The sequence below is a fragment of the Microtus oregoni genome, unplaced genomic scaffold (genome assembly GCF_018167655.1).
Source record: "Microtus oregoni isolate MIOR12 unplaced genomic scaffold, Mior012 000001F_ref0000356, whole genome shotgun sequence".
NCBI classification, from domain to species: domain Eukaryota; kingdom Metazoa; phylum Chordata; class Mammalia; order Rodentia; family Cricetidae; genus Microtus; species Microtus oregoni.
The window spans coordinates 65,161,354-65,176,578 of NW_024543060.1; the positions used below are offsets into that span (position 1 = coordinate 65,161,354).

Consider the following 15,225-nt stretch of genomic DNA (forward strand, 5'->3'; position numbering starts at 1 on the left):
AGATAACGAAGGCATTATATAGAGAGACTCGGTCTCAATAAAAGAGACCATTTTTAAAAAACAAGACTTTTTTTTAAAAAAAATATAAAATAAGAACAGAAAATCAAAAGAAACAAACCAGGGTCAAGCCAGGCAGTGGTGGTTCATACCTTTAATCCTAGCCTTCAGGAGGCAGGAGTTGTAATAGCTATTCCGTTATAGTCAGAGGCAGGTGGAATTTCTATGAGTTCAAGGTCAGCCTGGTCTACAGAGTGAGTTCCAGGAAAGGCAGGGCTACGCAGAGAAACCCTGTCTTGAAAAGACAACAAAATACCAGAGTTGCTATGTAGCCTAGGCTGGATTGGGACTCTGTTGTTTAGGCTGCCTGCCTCTACCTATGAGTGCTAGGATTATAAACATGAGCTACTACACTTGGTTTACTACTTTAGATTTTCATTTTTCATAATTGTTTTATAAAATTGGTTCTGGTATTCCCTTTTTTTTTGTTTTGTTTTGTTTTGTTTTTTTCGAGACAGGGTTTCTTTGTGGTTTTTGGAGCCTGTCCTGGAACTAGCTCTGTAGACCAGGCTGGTCTCGAACTCCCAGAGATCCGCCTGCCTCTGCCTCCCGAGTGCTGGGATTAAAGGCGTGCGCCACCACCGCCCGTCCCATTTTAAAGATAAGAAAACTGAGGCACAGAAACTATAAATTACTTTTCAGTAATACATAGGTGTAGGTGGTAAAGGTAGAATTTAAACCTAGCTTGTTTTTAGTGTGGAGCTCAAGACTGAGCTCCATCTCTCCAACCCTCAACTAGTTTTTATGTTATTGGAGAGTTGATTCTTTTTTTTGTTTGTTTGTTTAGTTTGGTTTGGTTTTTGGTTTTTTGAGATAGGGTTTCTTTGTAATTTTGGAGCTTGTCCTGGAACTTGCTCTGTAGACCAGGCTGGCCACGAACTTACAGAGATTCGCCTGCCTCTGCCTCCCGAGTGCTGGGATTAAAGATGTGCACCACCACTCCCCGGCAAGAGTTGATTCTTAAATAGAAGATTTCACATATATACCTACTTATTTTTATTTTTTGAAATAAGGTCTCATAACTCAGGCTTATCTTAAGCTCATTATCTAGCTGAGGGTGCCTTGGTCTTTTCTGATTCTTCAGCTTCTATCCTCTGAGTCCTGGGGTTACAGACATGTATGTACCATCTCCTCCAGCTCATACATAGCAGGTGGTCACTTCTGCTGAGTTATACTCCTCTTTTTAAATTTAAAATATTTCTTTTAGTTTTTGAGATTTTAATATAATCACATCATTTACCCCCTCCTTTACCTCTTTCCAGACTCTTCCATATACCCCCTTTTTCAAATTCATGGCCTCTTTTTCATTAATTGTTGTTACATGTGTGTGTCTTTCTCTCTACATAAACACACCTAAATACATAAGTACAACCTGCTCAGTCTGTATAATATTCCTTATTTGTGTGTTTTTGGGGTTGTTATGCTCGTCTCTGGGGAAGACTGTTCTCCCACTCTCAGAACTCCTTAGTTGCCAGTAGTTCATTGTGAGCTGTTGAGGTTCCTGGACTTGCCCCTCCCTCCGTGTTAGTGTGTTTGTTGTCAGCTCTTGTTATGCAGTCATGTTGAGACGTTAATAGTGCAGCTCCTGACATTCCTAGGAGACATAACAGCACAACAAACTTTTAAAAATTGTTTTTTAATTAGTGTCTGTGTATGAGCATTGTGCATGTGATTCAGGTGCCCAAAGGGGTCCAAGGAGGAAAGAAGAGGTTGTTAAATTCCCAGTATAGCAGGAGTTACAGACAATTTTGAGACTTCTGATGTGGGTGTCTTCTCTCCTAGTTCTGTCAGTTACCCATCAGTATTCCTTCTGTAGTCTGTAAGGTTGGTAAGTATACATTTTTACTGATTGAAAAAGTGTGTGTCTGGTAGAAATGGAGACAGTTTGTTAAGAAAAAGGGAGACACGTCTGACAATGGAATGGGTGACAGAACTGGGATAGTCCACAGCTCAGAAACCCTGAATCCCCAGTTTGTGGCCCCTTATAAATCACTTATGTAGGAGGTACCTGCTCCTACATTTGTATGCTGTGTGCATTTTTCAGGCGTGCTCTGTTCCTTACAAGATAATCCTGATGAGCTAGGATTTCCAGTTTTTTTGCCATCTGGCATCTTTCATATGTTAATATTTTAAATTTTTTATTAGCATATATTGTTTATAAATGAAAAAATGAGTTTCATATGGTATCTTTATACATGTACATAATGTATTTTGATCATATTTAGGTACCCCCCCACCTTCTCTTGCCCTCTTCTCATTCCCACTAACCTACTTTCTCCTCCCAAGTAATCCCCCTTTTACTTATGTAGTTGGTTTTTTTCCCTATGATCCAGTGAGTTTTCATTATGGCAGGGGCACTTACTGTTGGTTACACCACTGAAGAAATCCCCCATAGGCCATTAACTGTAAACCCTAAGAGAGGATCCCCAGAATGCCCTTGCTTTTGCATGACAAGGAGTTGATGTGGTCTAATTTTGTGCAGCTCTGTCATGGGAAATCATAGCTACTGTGTGATTTAAAATGTGTAATAGGACTGTGGTATATATAGCTCTAGAGGTAGAGTAATTGCTCATCCTGCATAAGGTTCTGGACTTGATGTACAACATAGGAACAGCACAGTAAAAACCTAAATATTATAGACTATGGGAGGGTGTTGAATTTCTTTTTGTGGTGATATATTTAGCTAAAGGAGAGGTCCTTTAGTTAGTTCATTGTTGATATTAAGCCAGCTGAACTTCTAATTCTGAAATGATTATTTTTATACATGCATATATGGTATATGTAATAGCACTTTTGGGATAATAAGTGTTTATTAGTCAATTTTCTACCATTATGGCAAAATACCAGAGGTTGTACTTTCCTTATTTCCCAATCTTGGAAACTGAAAGCCCCAGCAGCATAATGTTGCTCTGGTAACAGCCTTGTAGTAGATGACGGAATGGTCACAGCAGTTTTGAGGAACTGAAAGCCAGAGGTGAGAGTTTAGGGCAGGGTCCCATGTAATGAATCCAAGCTGACCTGGGTTGGTGTTGAACTCCTGGTCTCTCTGCCTCCACATCCTGATTACAGGCCCATACCAGGCCACCTGGGATTACAAGCCCATACCAGGCCACTCTTACTCTTTTATATGAACTCATTGTTTGGAGAATTAGCCTAAAGAACTGTATTAATTCCTTCCTAGGATGAAGTTCCCAGTAAGCTCCACATTTGAGAGGGGGGGGTAGGGTGGATGTTTTTGCTGGCCTTAAAATCTTGATCCTCTTGCTCCCACCTCACAATTGGTAGGATTACTATGGTGTGCCACTTGATCAAGCTGCTCTGCCTTTTTTTGTTTGTTGTTTGGTTTTTTGAAACAGGGTTTCTCTGTAGCTTTGGATCCACCTGGAACTTGCTCTGTAGACCAGGCTGGTCTCAAATTCACAGAGATCCTCCTGTCTCTGCCTCCCAAGTGCTGGGATTAAAGATGTGCACTACTACTGCCTGGCAAAATGTCTTTTCAGTTTAATTTTTTTATATTTATTTTATGTATAATGGTGATCCATCTGCAGCACACCTGCATGCCAGAAGAAGGTATTAAATCCCATTATAAATGACTAGGAGCTGCTATGTGGTTGCTGGGAACTGAGCTCATGACCTCTGGAAGAGCTGCCAATGCTCTTAACTGCTGAACCATCTTTTTAGCTCCTGTTCTACTTTTTAATAGTCCCAGCACGACTACACTCAGGACCAAGCTTCTGACACAGAAACTGTGTTGGGAAGACCCGCTACTACCATACTGTAAAACCATAGCTGGATGGTAGGGAGAATCTGCCATTAGGACACTGGATTTTCTGATTGAAGATTGATTTTTTTTCCCTCCCTCCATGTTGCTGATAGAGTAATCTTTTAGAACTGTCTCCCCTTAATTATTAAAAAAACAATCATTCAAATAGATTACAATTTTATTTTAGTGTGTGTATGTGTGTGTGTTTTCCCAGTGTTGTTGAAGGGAAAGTAAGCTACTTTTGTGGATTTAGAATCTTGGTCAGGGATAGTACTTGCAATTGGGAGCTGACCTTCATCATCATCTTCTTCTCCTTGTGAGAACCATCTCTTTTCATTCATAGGAGTTAAAAAAGTTGTTTTTTTTTTCCCAGCTTGCTGAACTAAAGCAAGAATGTCTTGCTCGTGGTTTAGAGACCAAGGGAATAAAGCAAGATCTTATCAATCGGCTGCAGACGTATCTTGAAGAACATGGTGAGCACTTTGTGGAGGGAACATGATGTGGGTAAAGCAGTAAGTTTCAAGTTCTGACACTGAAAAGATTTCTTCCTTTCTTAGGTCTAAATTAACAACATCAAGAAAACTTTTAGAGCTGGCCATGGTCATGACTGCTCATGCCTCTAATCCTTGCACTTGGGAGGCAGAGGCAGGAAGATCGCCTCAAATTTAAGGCTAATCTGATTTACAAAGTAAAAGTCTATCTCAAAAAAAAAAATCAACAACAAAAAATACTATTGGGCTGATTTGGATGTGATAGTACATGTAATTCAGTACCCACTAGACTGAGGCCTGAAAATTAGGAGTTTGAGGCCAGCGTAGGTCATCTAGAGCTACATAGTGAGACCCTGTCTCAACAAAACAAAACTGTGTGTGTGAATTAAAATATTTTTGTTTTATACTAAAGTGATAAGAACTTGTCATGTTACCTACTTGGCTGTGATTATTTTAGCATGTTATTTAAAAATCAGCCTGTGAAAGGGAATGGAAAGGTGGCTCAGTGATTTAGTGTTCGTTGCTCTTGCAGAGGACTTGGGTTCAATTCCAAGCACCCATATGGTGGCCTTGTAACCATCAGTAACTCCAGTTCCAGGAGAATCTGGTGCACATGATGTATATTCATAACATGCAGGCAAAATACTCATAAAGTAAGTAATATTTTAAAAATTAGCCAGTCCTGTAAGCTAAGCTGCTTGAGAGGCTAAGGCAAGAGAATCAAAGTTTGAGGCACAATTAAACAACTTGGTGAGACCATACCTTAAGAAAACACACACACACACACACACACACACACACACACAAAATGCTATTATTAGTTAAGAGTTTGAAGGCTTTAATTTATTTTGTGCAAAAGTTCAGTAAATATGTTTGCACAGTTACTGTTTACATAGCCAAGTGTTTATCTTTTGCAATATCAAAGACAAGCATCTGGTCCCTTGAAATCCTTAAACTAGGTAATCCCTGGTTCCTCCTAGACCTCATGTCCCCCAATTCTACCTTGAAAATAAATAGCCCCACCTCGTGGAAGGTGCATATCATCATCCCATTTTGTACACATCTTTTATGATTTTTATTTATTCTCTTTTATTTCCAGTCCTCATTTCGCTTCCTTTCAATACTCTTAGACACCCATTCTTATGTATTTGATATAATCAAGATACATTTAGGGGCTGGAAAGATGGCTCAGTAGGTAAGAGCATTTGCTGTGCCAGCATGAGGCCCTGGATTTGAATCCCAACACCCATGTAAAAAGCTAGATTTAGTCTTAACAAGCCTATGGGTGCTGTGGGTAGTGAAGACAGGAGGATTCCTTAGGCTGCTGCACCAGACTAGCTCCAGGTTCAATGAGATCTCCCATCTCAAAGGAATAAGGTGGGAAGTAGTCGAGCAGAACACCTTACAGGGCCTCCACATCTGCTCTTGTACACATGCATCACATACATGCTCATACAAACACATAGACTCAGCATACAAAATAAGATATGTTGCTTAATATAATATTTTAATTTCTATCATTGGTAATGAGCTCATAACCTTTATGTCTCACTTTTTTCTTTGTTTTTATTTTTTTGAGGGTTGTATGTATGGGGGATCTGGGTAGATGATGTAGTGGGTAAGGGCTCTTGCTGGGTAAGCATGTGGACCCGAGTTTGGTTCCCTGATACCCAAGTGGGAGTTGTGTTGTAGTTTAAAAAGTGACATGTGAGAGAAAGATGCAGTGTGACAGAGCTCACCTGAGGGGTTTTCATTAAGGGAAAGGGAATGGAGAAAGGGGGAAGAAGGGGAAGACTCTGGGTGCAGGAGCTGCAGAAGAGAAGAGAGAGGCGAGGCGAGGGGGACAGGTGGGAGAGAGGGAGAGGAAGAGAATAGAGAGAAGTAGGCAGAGTTTCACCTTTTAAAGGGATGGAGTAACTGCCTGTCATGTGTGCAGGGGTGACGCACTCTGCCAGGTTCCCCAAAGTGCAGGGCCAGATGTACCTGGATATTAACATTTCTCCCTTTTTATTTATTAAAAAAAGGTGGGACTGGGTGGTGGCAGTGCACACTTTTAATCCCAGCACTTGGGAGACAGAGTCAGGGATCTCTGTGAGTTCGAGGCCAGCCTGGTCTATAGAGTGAGTTCTAGGACAGGCACCAAAGCTACACAGAGAAACCCTGTCTGGGGGGAGGAGGGACCCACAAATGAAACAAAACAAAAAAACCCAAAAACAAAAGATGAGAAGTTAGGCATGGTAGGTTAGGGAAATGAGGGCCCTGAGTTCTTGAGACTGCTTCCTGCTATTTGTGGGTATTGAAATCTTGGGGAGAAGGGACCTGAGAAAACTGGGAAGCTGGCCATGTCCTGGAGTAGCTGGTTGTCTTGCCACTGTCCAGGCTCCATGGAACTGTCCAGTGCCTTTTAGACTTGGTGAAGTGCTGACAGAAGAGAGGACAAGGTTAAGTGTAGGGAAAACGATTTTCTTAGGTTCTGGTAATTGAGGGGTACACATCTGACCTGTTTGAGGTAAATCCAAGTCAACTTCCTGGAACATACAAGAATTCTTTGGATTTGTGAAAAGGTAAGTTTTAAGCACATTAGAAATGGCAGTATGCGCACACCTGAAATGATTTGGGTTGGAAGCATTGACACTCTTCCTTCTATCCAGAAAACCGTGACATGTTTTTTTTTTTTTTTTTTGGTTTTTCGAGACAGGGTTTCTCTGTGGTTTTGGAGCCTGTCCTGGAACTAGCTCTTGTAGACCAGGCTGGTCTTGAACTCACAGAGATCCGCCTGCCTCTGCCTCCCGAGTGCTGGGATTAAAGGCGTGCGCCACCACCGCCCGGCCCGTGACATGTTTTTAGCACAATGAAAAGCACCTTTTAAGTCTATAGTGTTAGAAAACAGCCAAAGGGAATTTAAAATCCCAATCTTGTAGTTATGATCATATAGTGAGTGATAATATGATGTTTAGTATTTTGCCAGAGCTAGATTAAGCTTATCAGAATTCCATCAGTTAATGGGTTAAGTCTATGAATTTTGGAATCTTAAAATAACAGTAGCACAATGAGAGAAATCTGGCAATTGCTTCATTTTTTAAATGTCTCAAAGCACTTTCTCCTTATCAGTTAAGCTTATCTTTACATAAGTGAACCTTAAAGCACCTGTTCCTTTCCCATCATCATGGCATCACCTTAACACTCGGGAGACACAAGTGGTTGGTTACCGAAGGCAGTTGTGGTACCTCTGAGGTGCTGCTGGTTCTCACCATCCGAACATGTTTGGTAGGTAGTCTGGCGCCTCCAGCTCTGTGGCCAACAAACAGCTGGTAGTCCAGCAGCAACTAGCTCATTGGTTTGGTTAGAGGATTTGATATGTTATTGGGGATATATAGAAAGGGAATTGATGAAGCAAACTAATTAGTGTAAACAGAAGGCAGAGCAGCCTGGTGAGGGGGGAGTCGGGAAGGAAAGCATGTGGGGTTCCCAGTCCAGCATGGATTCTCATTCTTCTGAAATTGGAGACAGGGCACTTAACCACAGTGTCCTCTGAAACTTAAGGGAACAGGGTCTTGTTGGAATTGCCTACCTCTGCCTCCTAAGTGCTGGGATTAAAGGTGTGTGCCACCACCACCTGGCTAATTTGTTGGTCTTAATATACTTAATATACTTTTTTCCATGAAAAAGTTTAAATGTCTCTGTTTAGACTGTCTTTGCTCCTGATTCTGGTCTCCCCCCTCCACACACACAAGTGCTCAAATTACAGGCATGGGGCTACCTTGTTGGTTTTAAACAAATATCTTTGTTATTGATCTTTTATGTTTTTCCCCCTTGGTGTTCTTTAGTAGTGTGTAATTTGAAAATAATTTTTTCACCTATTTTGGTGTGTGTGTGCATGAGAACGCATGCGCATGTCCAAGGAATCCAGTAAAAGGTGTCAGATTCCTTGGTGCTGAGATTGCAGGTAGTGTGAGTTGCCTGATTTAGGTACTGGGATCTAATTAGCAATAAGTACTCTGAACTTCTGAGTCACCTCTCAGTACCACTGTGTTTGCTTGCTTAACTTTTAAAGAACTCCTTCCCCACTAAGTCCCTGGTGTTTTGCTTGTGAGCAACTAATGACCGAGGCATCTTTCAACCTTCTATCACTGTCAGAGATATTTTCTGTATTATTCTGTAACACACTCTTCATTTATGTGCCTGTCCTTCACTCTCCCTCTCACTAACTCACTAGAGGTCAGCCGTGAGAATTGCTGTTAGGAGCCATCCTCCTAGTCATTTTAGTCAGCCTCTGGCTCTGCCTGGCTACCAAGGTCTGGCATTACAAGGATCTACCACCACATGCTTGACATTTTTATGTGGGTTCTGGGACTTGGACTGAGTTATCTTTACATCATGCATACACACATCTTTTCTGTTGCGTATTTGAGACAGGGTGTTATATAACCTCAGTTGGCCTCTGTAACTGAGAATGACTTTGAATTTACTGATTATTTGCCTCTATCTCCCAAATGCTGGGATTCGAGGGCATGCACCACCAAACTCTGTCCAATTAGTTTTTTTTTTTTAATTTTTTTTTTTTTTGGTTTTGTTTTGTTTTTTGAGACAGGGTTTCTCTGTGGTTTTGGAGCCTGTCCTGGAACTAGCTCTTGTAGACCAGGCTGGTCTGTCCAGTTAGTTTTAAAATTAATACTATAGTGTGACTTAATTGCAACCCAATTGCTTTTAGTTATTCAGTTCAGATGGAATGCAATTTTATACTAACTTTAGATAGAGATCTGGTTTTATCTTCTCTAAATGTGACTTATTTTATAAGGATTGGTTTTGCCATCATTATTGAATATAATTTTGGGAAAGCAAAGAGGTTGTAATTTTACTCTTATCACAGTGATCAAGATGGTTTTATAGCAGGGCTTGACCTGAATATTTTAACTTTAATGTTCTTTAGCTGAAGAGGAGGCAAATGAAGAAGATGTACTGGGAGATGAGACTGAGGTGAGTTGATAATGTGACGCTGCTTTGGTTAAATTGTATATTATCAGTCCTTTGAGCTCCTAGGTGCCTAAGAGGAATCAAAGACTAGTTTATTTTGGAGTTCTTATGTTGTCTCTTGATGGATATTCCTTTATTTTTCTAATATTTAATTAATGTTTTTGAGCTAGGGTCTCAGCCCAGGCTGGCCTCAGATTCACTATGTAGCCAAGGATGACCTGAACTTCTGTTCTTTCTTTTTTTTTTTTTTTTTTTTTTTTTGGTTTTTCGAGGCAGGGTTTCTCTGTGGCTTTGGAGCCTGTCCTGGAATAGCTCTATAGACCAGGCTGGTCTCGAACTCACAGAGATCCACCTGCCTCTGCCTCCCGAGTGCTGGGATTAAAGGCGTGCGCCACCATCGCCCGGCTGTTCTTTCTTTTTTTACATTTCTTTTCCTTCCCTCCCCTCTCCTTTCCTCCCTTTCATTTCTTCTTTCCTCCCCTCTTCTCCCCTCCCCTCCTCTCCCCTTCCCTTCCTTCCCTTCTTTTGTATACCAGCCACAGTTTCTGCTTCCTTCTTTCTTCCTGTTCCCTCTGCCCACCTTCCTCCTTCCTTCAGAAAGGGGCAGGTGTCCTGTGGGAGTCAACAAAACATGGCACATCATGTTGAGGCAGGACTAAACTCTTTCCCCTGCATCAAGACTGGACAAGGCATCCCAGCATGGGGAATAGGTTCCAAAAAGCCAGCTCATGCGCCAGAGACAGGTCGTGATCCCACTGTTAGGGGTCTCACAAACAGACCAAGCTATGCAACTGTCACCCACATGTAGAGGGCCCAGGTTGGTTTCTGAGTCCATGAATTCTAGCTCAGGTCAGCTGTCTCTGTGGGTTCCCTTGATTACCTTGCTTTTCAGCTTTTTCTCTCTCTTTTCAACTGGACTCCCGGAGCTCAGCCCAGTGCTTGGCTATGGATCTCTGCATCTTTAATTTTTGTTCGTTCTATTCCTGTGTCTTGAGCACTGCCATGCTCAGTTTATCTTTTTAAAAAGTGAATATTTTTGTTGTTGGGATTTTTTGTTTGTTTGTTTGTTTGTTTCCTTTTTCCGTTTTGAGGGTTTCTCTGTATAGCGTTGGCTGTCCTGGAACTAGCTTTGTATACCAGACTGACCTTGAACTCACAGAGCTCTGCCTCCTGAGTGCTGGGATTAAAGGTGTATGTTACCATTGCCTGACTTAAAGTTATTATTTTTTTTTAAATGATACTTATTTATTTATTTATTATGTATACAATATTCTGTCTGTGTGTATGTCTGCAGGCCAGAAGAGGGCACCAGACCTCATTACAGATGGTTGTGAGCCACCATGTGGTTGCTGGGAATTGAACTCAGGACCTTTGGAAGAGCAGGCAGTGCTCTTAACCACTGAGCCATCTCTCCAGCCCCAAAGTTAATTATTATTATTACTATTTTTGTTGTTTCTTTGAGACAGGGTCTTACTATGTTGCCCTGGCTGTCCAGTAACTCACTACTGTAGCTTGAACTCATAGAGATCCGCCTGCCTCTGCCTCCCAAGTGCTGGGATAAAGGTGTGCACCTCTATGTCCAACTGTTCTTGTTTTTAATTAAAAAACAAATTATGTGTGTAAGCATGTAGAAAGGACAACTTTTCTGGAATTAGTTCTCTCTTCCATCTTGTTTGAGGCAGGATTTTCTCTTACTGCCTTTACTGAGGTGTGTAGGCTAGCTAACCCTTAAGCTCCCAGATACTTCTCTTGTTTCAGCCGTCCATCTTGCTGCAGAATTGATTCCTGGATTGAGGAAGGATTGAACTCAGGATTTCGAGCTGGTACTACCAGAGTCTCACCTGCTGCCCAGCCATCTTGCTGGCCCTAATGGGGACTCTGTTTAAAACTTTTTTTGAAGATTTTATTTTATTTTTATTGTGTGGGTATGTGATGTGCACATGGATGCAGAGGCCTCAGCTCCCCTGGAGCTGGAATCAGAGGCAGTTATGAGCTTCCTGAAATAGGTGCTGGGAATCAAATTCGGGTCCTTTGGAAGAGCAATATACTAATATAATTCTTTTTTTTTTTGAGGCAGGGTTTCTCTGTTTAAAAGCCCCGACTGTCCTGGAAGTCTTTTTGTAGACCAGGATGGCCTCAAACTCCCAGAGATCCACGTGCCTCTGCCTCCCGAGTGTTGGGATTAAAGGCGTGAGCTGCCTCCACCACAGACCTAATATTCTCTCTTAAACACTTAGTCATCTGTCCTTATGGATCTCCCCCCATCCCCGCCCCCTCCAGTAGCTCTGTCTGTCCTGGGATTTTCTGTGTAGACCAGGCTGACTTCAAACTCAGAGATCTGGCTGCCTCTGCCTCCCAAGTGCTGGGATCAAAGGTGTTGCACCATCACCTCCTCACTCTTAGTGGATATTGATTTATGTTAACCATGTTGTTTCATTTGGTTTTAGGAAGAAGAACCAAAGCCCATAGAACTGCCTGTTAAAGAGGAAGAACTTCCGGAAAAAACTGTTGATGTGTAATTATTCCTTTTTAATATCTCTGCCTGCCTTCCTTCCTTCCTTCCTTCCTTCCTTCCTTCCTTTCTTTTCCCAAGAGACAGGGTTTCTCTGTATACCGTTGTCTGTCCTGGAACTAGCATTGTAGACCTGGCTGTTCTGGAACTCACAGAGATCCACCTGCCTCTGCCTCCCAAGTGCCACCACAGCCAGCCAACCCTTTTTAATAATCTAAATAAGAGTGGATAGTTCTATTTTTGTTGTGCTAGTGTATATTATATATATGGAAGATGATGTCAGGTGTCTTCCTTAATTACTCTCCATCTTAGTGTGCCTGGCGCCCCCCCCCCCCCCCCCATAGGGTCTCACTATGTAGCCCTGGCTATCCTGGAGCTCATTATGTAGACCAGGCTGACCTTTGAATTCAGAGATCTTCCTTCCTCTGCCTCCTGAGTTTCAGGGATTAAAGGTGCGTGCCCGACTCCACCTAGTTTTTGAGATCTGGTCTCTTACTGGCGTGGAATACACCCATTTGAGCAGAGCGACTTGCTAGTAAGTCCCAAGGGTCTCTTGTCTCCTCCTTCTGGTGCTGAGCTCTTAGGCACCAGCTCAACACCTGTCTTTTTCACAGGGAGACAGTAACTTGAACTTAGTCCTTCCAGCCTGTATGGCAAGCATTTACCAACTAAACACCTAACCTTCCAGGTACTGCTTTAAAAAATACTGGTTTAAAGTTTCACTCTGTTTCCTTATTATATATTCCCCCTGACCTTTTCGTTTCTGATAAGGTCAGGTATTTTTAGAAAGTTTTGCCTGCTTTAGGTATGTTTCCAGTGAAGAAAATGAGTTTTTCTCTATGCTATGTATTAGGTAATTGAGTTAACTTCAGCGCGGGCACCGTTCAGTTCTCTTAGCCTTTGTTCTTTTGTGAGGCACCATAATAGATTATTTGATTAGAATCAGTGATTCCCTGTGCAGTATAAATTTTTATAAAACCTTTTACCACCAGCCTCTGCCTCCAGAGTGCTGGGATTAAAGGCATGCTCTTCCATGGACAGTCCTGCAAACCCTTATTCATAGAATTTTATACTTTTACAGAAAACTTTTTTTTTTTTTGTTTTTCAAGACAGGGTTTCTCTGTGGCTTTGGAGCCTGTCCTGGAACTAGCTCTTGTAGACCAGGCTGGTCTCGAACTCACAGAGATCCGCCTACCTCTGCCTCCCGAGTGCTGGGATTAAAGGTACAGAAAACTTTTTACTTCTGTAGAAAAGTATGAAACTGTGTATAAGGACTTTTGTAAGAGGGAGAAATTGGCAGAAGCTGTAGCTCATGTAAGTTTACCTCTGATTTATGATTTACAGTAGAGGAATAGAAGACAAAATACTGGAGTAGAAAGTAGGTTTTGATTTGTTTAACTTATCCTACAAGGTTAGTCATAAACATTTATTAGGGCTCCTTTTACAAATTTTTAGCCATTTTGAACTTTGGGACATTAGACATGGGGAGCCCTCCTACCACTTTTGTTCTTCAAAGTGGTGTCATCGGTTTTGAGACTGGACTTCCGTGTAGCTTAGCAGGCTGTAGAGCTCAGTTATCATGCCCTGCCCCCTGCGTGTTGGTGTTACAGGTGTATGCCTATAGTTTTGTTAGGCGCATTGTATGAACGTGGGAATATAGGTCAATGGTGCAGGGCACCTTGATATGTGTAAGACCTTGTGTTTAATAGACCAAAACCTTTAATATATAAAATATACCCATAGAGAGCGGCAGGGAGGAAAGGAGGGTGTTAAATAGATCATAGAAGAGTATAAAGTTGCAAACGAAGGGGCTGGGTATGTGGCTTAGTGGTGAAGCGCCTTGGATTTGATCCCTTAGCATGCACACGCACAAACCAAAGAAAAACTAAAATAGACAAGCGTATGCATCGACAAGGTGGTCAATGGTAAGAGTATGTGCTACTCTTCCAGAAGACCTGGGTGTGGTTCTCGGCACCCACATAGCAGCTCACAGCCTGGGTGAGTCCAGTTCCAGGGGATACAGCGCCCTCTTCTGCTCTTTGCAGGCACTATGTACATGTATATACACATGCAGGCAAAACATTCAAACACATACAATGAATCTTATTTAAGAAAAAGGAAATTGAGCACATTCCATGATACTTTACAAAGGTTTTTAGTAGTTTTTTTGGTGAGTTGTTTAAAATGGAGTGTGTGGGTGTCTGTATGTGAATGTGTGGGTGCATGCTTACATGCTTTGCTCATGTGTTTAACATGGAGTGTGTGGGTGTCTGTATAAGTGTGTGGATGCATGTTTAGGTGCTGTGCACATAGTTTAACATAGAGTGTGTGTCTATATGAATGTGTGGATGCATGTTTAGGTGCTGTGCACATAGTTTAACATAGAGTGTGTGTCTATATGAATGTGTGGATGCATGTTTAGGTGCTGTGCACATAGTTTAACATAGAGTGTGTGTCTATATGAATGTGTGGATTCATGTTTAGGTGCTGTGCACATAGTTTAACATAGAGTGTGTGTCTATATGAATGTGTGGATTCATGTTTAGGTGCTGTGCACATAGTTTAACATAGAGTGTGTGTCTATATGAATGTGTGGATTCATGTTTAGGTGCTGTGCACATAGTTTAACATAGAGTGTGTGTCTATATGAATGTGTGGATTCATGTTTAGGTGCTGTGCACATAGTTTCTTGATTTTTCTTTTCTATCTGGAGATTGTTTTATATTACATTGATAATTTAAATTTTATATGTTAGACATAATTGTAATATATTTTAATCAACCGTATGTTGTTGATTGTTCTAGCAAGTGGAAAGTTGTTTTTTTTTTTTAAGCTTATAGGAAAGTACAAGTAAATAATTTAGAAGTTAAGAGAATAATATAATGGACCCTCTTGTACTTATCATCCAGATATAATGACTATTAACTTTGAAACTTTATCCTTTCTAGTAATTATACCCTTCTCCTCTGGGTCTGATGTAATAGCTCAGGCTGGTGTGGAACTTGGCTATTTAGTCAAGAGTTACTTTGAACATTAAATCCTAAATGCTAGGATTATCTATGTTTGCAACCACATGTGACTACAATTGGTATATTATGTTTATTCTGTTCATTGGAGGAATAGTACTTTGTCAGTTGCCTGTTGATAAACATTTCTTTATTCATAAAAGCAATATGTCCTTATCTAACTATTCTTATAATTATGTAAGTCACATCCAGAAGATAAATTTGTACTGGAAGATTTACTGTTTTACACAGAATGTATACTTATTATTTTGTTAGATTTTTGTCAACTATTTGCAAAGCTATTAATTACTTTCTTAGTCAATGTTCTATTACTGTGAAGAGACGCCATGACCACAGTAACTCTTATAAAAGAAAACATTTAATTGTGGCTTGCTTATGTTCAGAGGTTTAGTTCATTATCAT

At 41.1% G+C, this 15,225-nt stretch overlaps 1 protein-coding gene across 2 annotated transcripts in view; it reads left to right on the forward strand.

Moving 5' to 3' along the window:
* LOC121460756 (SAP domain containing ribonucleoprotein) overlaps nt 1–15,225 on the forward strand; it is a 58,310-nt gene that overhangs the window by 4,861 nt on the left and 38,224 nt on the right. For both annotated transcript variants that reach the window (XM_041671309.1, XM_041671301.1), the window contains exons 2-4: nt 4,194–4,293; nt 9,242–9,288; nt 11,733–11,800. In XM_041671309.1, coding sequence (XP_041527243.1) covers nt 4,194–4,293; nt 9,242–9,288; nt 11,733–11,800 — 215 coding nt within the window. The remainder of the gene's footprint in view (nt 1–4,193; nt 4,294–9,241; nt 9,289–11,732; nt 11,801–15,225) is intronic.